Source organism: Setaria viridis, chromosome 7, assembly GCF_005286985.2.
Source record: "Setaria viridis chromosome 7, Setaria_viridis_v4.0, whole genome shotgun sequence".
Classification (NCBI taxonomy): domain Eukaryota; kingdom Viridiplantae; phylum Streptophyta; class Magnoliopsida; order Poales; family Poaceae; genus Setaria; species Setaria viridis.
In genome coordinates, this window is record NC_048269.2 from 30765582 (window position 1) to 30773370 (window position 7789).

Here is a 7789-nt window from a genome sequence, read left to right on the forward strand (position 1 = left end):
AGAATCCCCATGGCGCGAGGACGCCTCGAATCGATCCGGGAATTCAAAGGCGGTCGCCAATGTTTCTCCGGCCTCTCTTCCTCAGTCGAGCTCTCTATTTAAGAGGGAACAAGGCGCGTCGGGAGAAAAGAAATCGCGTCGGAGCCGCCGGCCGGGGTCTTCCGCGAGAGGGAGAGATCCGACTGGAACCAGAGCTCTGGAACTGATGGAACGCGCCGTCGAAGTAGGAACGCAAATCCGGCAAATCCGGGAGTAAAGCTGCTGCGTGGGCTGAAATCGGAAGGCTACCTTTGCGGGCTTGGAGTACGGACTTTTCTACTCAAACTTCCGTTGTTTATGGGATTTTCTACTTTGGGCTGTTTGACAGACTATCACTTCCTACCAGGAGTCACGACCAGTGAACTGAAAGCAAGCTAACAGGACTATCTTTTTGACTACGGAGCGCTAAACTAAACTAATCTTAAAAGTTCAAATCAACTGGCACCCATACAACGTACTAACTACTAAGCACCGGGAAACTGTGTTAACTAAGAAACAGAGAACAGAGAACAGGACATGTGTTGAAGTGTAATATATCACATGATCAAAATAATCCAGAGTGATGGCAACATATCGCCTCAAAGAGAACAAAACATCAACATTGCAAGTTAGTGAACATGACCTAAACGATGAACAGTTTATGCTTCACTATATGCATCGTTCATAGTTAAATTTTGGATAAATTACAGTGACTTGACATCTATAGCATGGCATCGGATACAAGGCGCCCGAACATTTAACTTGACCGTAGAGGGAACTCTTTCCACGATGTATCTTTCGATGACCTTGAGTGCTTTATGTGCTTCCACTATCATCTGCGCGCTTTTGGAAATGCATTTGCTAGTTTTCCGGCCAGAGCACCTAACGATGTCGTCAGCATCCTTCCCCTGACTAAATATGCTATCCAGCGTAAGACTTTCAAGTGCTGTTGAATTCTCGAGAATATGACATGCTAGCTCAACCATGCTCTTTGCAGAGCAGAACCCGTTGATCTGCACCTTCTTGAGCCTGCCATGCTTGTGTTCAGGAATCTGCCTCAGATGTGACGAGGCATCCCCAAAAACCGATTCATGATGCATGTCATGGTGATCTACCTGCATAGCATCAGTATTAATTAATGTCACTGGAAATTGAATGGTTCCACGACAGATATACTAAATATCTTTGCAAGATGAACTAGTACTCACGCTCAAGATGAAAGTCTCCAAGACAGGAGAAGCATCCAGAAACGAAACCAAGGACAGATAACCATAGGCTCGGAAAGTAGTCTCATCATCATCATCATCATCATCATCATCATCATCATCATCATCATCATCATCATCATCATCATCAGTAAGGTCAATATTCAAGTAATTGAGGTGGAGGAATTGGTTAGCAACCATTGGTGCATTAACCCTCTGCACAAAGATTTCCCTTAATTATATTGCAAAAAGAGCATGATACAGTTACATGTCATAACACTGCTATCAAATAATGTTCAGATTATACCTCACTGCCAGAATATATGGTAAGAGTTTCAAGATGTGGCACAATCAAAGGAAGCTTGGTAATAGCATATAACTGATAGAATTGAGCTCAGATGAAAAACCCAGATTTAGGTTCTTCACTGGTGATGATTCTCCAAGTAAGAGTTGTACTCGCTAACCACACAACTCAAAAGTGGAGAGGTTAGGAGCTGTACTCTCGATCACTCGTAGCTTGTTGCACGAAGACCATTCAGCCAGCTGAGCCGATCTAGCCAGAATGATATCTTTAGGCAGACTAGCTCATTGCAACATCTGAGTTCCAACTGCTCCAAACAAAAGGACCTGGAAATAAGACACTCTAATTCATCCCCCGTGATACGCACTCCATTCAGATACAGCTTTGTCAGGCTCCTCAAGCAATCAAATCCAACCGGGGGGGGGCGGAAGGCACAATTGCTTAGGTGAACATACCGAATGGAGTTTCCACAGCCATCAAGTAAAAGTGAGCAAGGGAAGTTGTACTCTGCCCCATATATTGCAGACAGGGAAAGGCTGACTTCTTCAATCCTCGGTGAAATAGCACTCCGTAGCCAAATATTAACATGGCATGAGTGATGACCATCGATTACAATCTTCAGTGACTTCACACCAACTCCTGAGTGATTTTTCAGAATGTGGTCGACTCTCCAAGTGAAACCCTTTGTTCTATAACTTTTTCGACATGTGTTTTCTTTCAAGCCAAGTGTTTCTGCAGTGAAGGTGAGCTTGGGGTGGTATCTCCAAGAACACAAAAATGTGCGTGATACACAGGCAGAACGGGCAGAATCACGCAGTGGTATTAGGGAGTGTATAAGGTACCAGATATCCTGTACAAGCATGGAAAGAATAGTTTAACACTGGATTGTAAAGGCAACCAGTTTTTTATAAAAAAAAATGTTGGGACCATACAGAGAAAAATCATATCCCATGTGACCTGTTCATGCTTGTACGAGATGTGACGCACACTGAGGAATATAAGAGCACTGAAATGTAATCCTGGTAGCTTAAGTTAAGCTTCTGCAGAGAAGTTCCTTTTCTATGTTAAGTTAAACAGTACTTCCTAGTATGAAGTATATAGGTGTATTAGGAAGTATTTATTCTTTCCATGTACACTTGATGTATTTCTTTTACTCCAAGCCATGTTGGCTATATATATAGAGGTCACCCCCTCATTAGAGTATGTGGTATTTTCCAATCTACTTCTCTACATGGTATCACGAGATTAGATCGTGAGCCTCTCCTCCTCTCCCTCGCGCCTCCCTCGTGAAGCCCTCCTGGCAGTGCCCCTTCTACCGCGCCGCAGCCACCCTCTCCGCTGCACCTCATGCTGCGCGTGCCCACCCCCCTACCGCGCGCCATGGCCACCCACTCCACCGACGATTCCTCCCTGTCCGGCGGTGACCCCCTGACCTCCGGCAACGCCACCACCCCTCCTGGTGGCTCTGGCGCCCCTGTGCCGCCTCCTAGCCCGCCTCCTGGCACCGGCGGTGGTGTTCCTATACCGCCACCTGGTCCACCTCCTGGCGCCGGCATGGTAATTTGCCTTGATGCTCGTATGATAGCAATGGGCAGTAATTAGACATGAGCAAAGTGTGGATCGACTGGGTCAGCAAAAAGCCCAGTTCGGGCTCACGAACAGCTTTCGGGAAAGTCTTTTCAGGCTTTTTTCTTTGGCCACGAACAGCTTTCGGGAAAAGCCTTTTTAAGCATTTTTTGAGCCCATGAGCATTTTTTTCAGGCCACCCAATCTTTTTAGTTGAAAAATAAATAAAAAACAATTAGCAGGAAAATGGCCACCCTGGCCCTATAAAAAAATGCAAGTCGAGCTTAGCCCCGCAGGCTCGAGTAGGGCCGTCGGGCTGGATCGAGCCAAGTTGCTCATGTCTAGACCTGAGCAAATTTGGTCCAATCCAGCCCAACAGCCTGAGTCAAAGCCTAGCGGGCTAAGCCCGACCCGTGGCCTTTGTAGGGCCGGATGCGGTGCACATTTTGCCTGCTCGAAAAAATTCCGGACGGGCTAAGCCCGACCCAAGTATTTTTTTTATCTTCCAACTAAAAATGACCGGACGGCCTGGCCAGAGGCCTGCCCGAAAAAGCTCGAAAAGTCCGACTCAAAAGTTGTTCGTGGGCGAGCTGGTCACGTTTTTCGACCGGAATTATTTTGGGCTTTTTGCCCTCATGTCTATTTTTTTTTGAAACTTGGGTCTCCTCATGTTTAGCAGTAATAGAGGAGCCGTCCTCTCCCTCTCACATACTCCGTCCAAACACCACCCCAACGAAAAAGACCCACCTTTCCGTTCCCCGTCCCGGCGGCGCCAGTTCGAATACTCGATTTCTTCCTTGCGCCTTCTCCTATCGTTTCGGGCTCAGTTCGAAATTGAGAACACGACCACGTCGCGGATTTAAAAGATCTAGAGACATAGGGCGGGACAGATAGGACACTCACACACACAGAGTGACAGAGATAGTAGGGAGATCAGAGGTCGGCCGCCTGCCCGCCAGCCTTTGCGACCTGGATACTTGTATTATGGGGATTGTATTATGGGGATTGGTGTTCAAGCAGAAGCGGAGGCGTCGCCGATGAATCCAAGTCCGCAGTCCTCTTAGTCCCCCTCAACCCCTGTGTTATTCATCTCTTCTACTTGCTCAGGGCCTGAATTGAAATCTGTGCTGGTGTGCCCTATTGACGAGCCTCTATTGCTTTTTGTACGTCCTCTTCACTTATAGGATTAGTTTTTAATGGTATATCCTGGTAATGGTTCAGGTTGACTCATTGTTTTCCGTGAAAAAAAAATCTCTCCTTCTTGAGGGAGGAGTAAATTGCTTCAATCTGATTGATCTAAGCCGGCCATCCACTGTTTGTTTAACAATGAGATCTTACTTGGTGGAAGCCGAATCACCAAGATTGCTCCTTTTTTCCCCTTCTGTTTTGTGCGTAATAGTAATAGGGCTTCAACTGAACCCAATTTTGTTCACATGTTGATTTGCTCATATAAGAATCATTTGAGGGCAGATTTCAACAGATAAAAAGATTTAATGATCAAGTAAGATACTCGTGTATAATGGTCCGAGAAGACCCAGTGGTTCCCACCCAAACATGCGAACATGACTTGATTTGAGAAGCGGCTGAGGCGCCATGTGCTACCACTTTTACTCCTCATCAATCGATTGAGATCTTTCTTATGTATCGGTCACCTAAATTTGTACTAGAAATTGAATGGAGATGGGATTCGGGGTTAGGTTTTGGGGGTTTGGGGGCTTACTCAAGTGCCCGACTCTAGAGGAAGTTCTTGGGTGGCTTGTCGGCTAGAGGTGGAGGCGGTATAGACTGCGGGAAGCGGAGGCGGCGAAGGCGCCGCTGGAGCGGGGCGGTGGGGACCCCTGGTGAGCAATGGAGGTGGTGGGGGCGTCGAGGGCCAACGAGTTAGCGGCGGCAGCAGTCGTGGGCGGGGTGGAGGTTCGCCGCCTGAGCCGACAGGGAGGCGGAGGTTGCGGGGGAGCCAAACGGCTGCCTTGGGGCTTCAGGAGGAACGGAGAAGATAAGAAGAGGCTTAGGGTGCGTTTGGCTTGGAGACAAGGTGGGACGGGATCATCCCATCCCCGTTTTTTGGGATGGGACGATCCTATTTTATGTTTGGTTGAGAGGGATGGGTCCGTCCCAGTTCTTTGTTTGGTACGGGGCATCGAGGGAATGGGATGGATGACGATTTTAATACCGTTAGCTATAGTAAATGGACCCTACCTGTCATCTAAAAAGTGGACCCCACTTGTCATTGTCTATTCAATATTTTTCTTATATTTTTTCCTTGGCCTTATCCTTCTTCTGGCCGCGCTGCCCCTGGGCCACGGCCACGGCCGCCGCCACCCCTGCTCCACCCCGCCTCCCCTAGACCACAACCGCGCCGCCGGGGAGCTTGATCCGCCTCCCCAGGGCCACGGCCGCACCGCACCGGGGAGCTCCTCCGCGCCCCTCCGTTCCCGGTGGTAGCCCCTCCGCGCCCTTGGGCCACGGCCGTTGCCGCCCTTGCTCCACCCCGTCGCCGCCCGAGGTAGCCTCCTCCGCACCGGCGGACGCCCGTCCTCCGGCCGTGCCGCCCAATGGCATGAACCACGTGAACGGGGGATGATCCTGTCCGCCACTTTTGGTGGGGCGGGGATGTTCCCGTCCCACATGTTTCTCAACCAAACGTGGGACGAAGTGGGATCGTCCCGTCCCATCCCGTCCCATCCCGTCCCACTTCGTCCCTGCAACCAAACGCACAGAGAGAGTCAGAGAGAACATGAGGGATAGCATCTGGATCGTTGGATCTCGATCCAACATTCGAAAATGGTGATTGATGGAAAAACACAATTTCAATCGGCTGATGAGGAGATAGGCTCTAAAGTAGATGAACTCAATGGGCTAGAGTACCCCCACCTTGCTTTACGAACCCTAGGAAACTTTGAGTAAGATTGGCATCCTCGGTATGTGTACTAGATTGCTTGGGTGCTAAAAGTGGATAGGGAAATAGCTCAGATCGTAGACTAGAAAAAGGAGTGAAGTGTGGCAACCATAGGTGGGCTTGGACAGGGGTAGAACTTAAAGAACGTATGAGCTGAATAACTTCTGCATTAGTTTTTGTTTGTTTAATCCGTGTACAATCTCGCAACAAATCCACAATGGAGGCAACTAGAAACCTCGCTGACGGATGCAGGAAAGAAGAGAAGACTATATACACAATCAACAGAAAAATGGCAAAGCCAACCGACCCAAGAGGATCGCTGCAAAAGGAATCAATCCGAGGATGCAAATGCAACGGATGGCCCGGCAGCGTGCTTTGGCAGCAGGCACCCAAGCGCTTCGATCAGTAGGAGATGTCGACGAGCGCGATCATGGCGTTCGCGACGATATCCTCGTGTGCCGCCCTCTGCAGCTCGTCGCGGAGCAAGGCGCGCCGCTGGCTCCGCGTCCGCGGCGGCGTCGGCGGCCGCCGCACGGCGCGGCGCGCACCGCTGGCGTAGGGCCGCAGCTCGGCGTCGTAGAAGGACGCGAGCTCCCGGAGCACGGCGCACGCCCGCGGCAGGTGGCGCGCGAGCGGCAGCGCGAGGTTGAACGGCCACAGCAGGAACGTGAACTGGAACGCCTGCAGGAACCCGCCCGCCACGGCCGGCACGGCGAGGAGCAACACGTGAACCGCCATGGATCACGATCGGCCTCTCTCTTCTTCTTCTTTTTTTTTTCTGAGCTCTGTGATCGACCGCTCCACTGCTGCTAGCTAGATGGTGTTGTCTCTCTACCCCTGTGTGCTCTCCATGGCTATGTGCCCGAGGAGCTCGAGGCGCGCGTGTTGGTGGTTAGCAAGGACCTGGCAAGCCGGCCGTGAACGGAGAAGGGATTGTAGATACCTTGCTTTGTGGAGTGGACATTGGCGAAGGGGTCTTATAATCGGAACCCGCCACTATTGACTGTTTGGAGTCGCTGGTTTAACAGCTTCTTGTGTGATCCGATCCGCTAATCCCTCTTGCCGAGCGATGCTGTAGCGCACAGATTTAAGTTGGATTGGATGGGCGGCGACATTATATTGATGCCATTCCTTTGCTTACGTTTGTTTGTGTCCGGAGATTCTCGCGAGGGACCAAACATAATGGCATCGTCGTTTTCCTGGTGGGGAACAGGAGGATTATTCTTTGGCTTTGGACCTGCCGATACGATTGTTCTAGGGGAAGGCTCAAGTGTGTGGAGTAGAAGCCATTTTTGCTCAATGATGGTTGTAAAAACACGTCTCTGTTTCGGTCACAAACAACTACAGCCATCATCAGTCTGCAACAACCAACAACTTCAGATGTATTTTGTATGTGACACGTATTGCTCAAAGTACTTCTACTGTTGCTCTGTTTGGATTTGAACCTCCCCCTTGAAAATCTGGAAAAGTCCAAACCGGACGATTGGTTTACGCATCTACGTACTACTGGCTTGTCGGCTTGCGGCAATCAACACGGGCGGGGCCAGTGGTGACGCGTCCGTCCGGCCAAGGCCACCGACTACTTCTGGAACGGAGCAACAACCTCTGCCAGAAGAGAAAACAACGTTCCATTCCATTTCTGCAGATGGGCAGCGCAACATCGTTTTCATACAGAACTACGTAGCCCAGACGATGGATCAGACAGCGGGGCCACTCCAAAACACAGCAGCACACCGCAAGTTTTCTTCTGTTCACGGGAAAAAAAAATTGATGGTGCCCGCATATATCTAAAGTTGTAAA

General features: G+C 49.9%; 1 protein-coding gene across 1 annotated transcript; it reads right to left on the minus strand.

Annotated features, from left to right (window-relative positions):
• Window positions 1-6138: 6138 nt before the first annotated feature.
• Window positions 6139-7126, minus strand: LOC117863051 (uncharacterized). Its single transcript, XM_034746630.2, has one exon. It carries the CDS (start codon window positions 6725-6727, stop codon window positions 6392-6394), a length of 336 nt encoding a protein of 111 aa, XP_034602521.1. The 5' UTR covers window positions 6728-7126; the 3' UTR covers window positions 6139-6391.
• Between the last annotated feature and the right edge of the window lie 663 nt (window positions 7127-7789).

What these genes read in the sequence shown, in the direction of transcription:
- LOC117863051 (XM_034746630.2), bottom strand. Translation starts at nt 6,727, where the DNA reads ATGGCGGTTCACGTGTTGCTCCTCGCCGTGCCGGCCGTGGCGGGCGGG.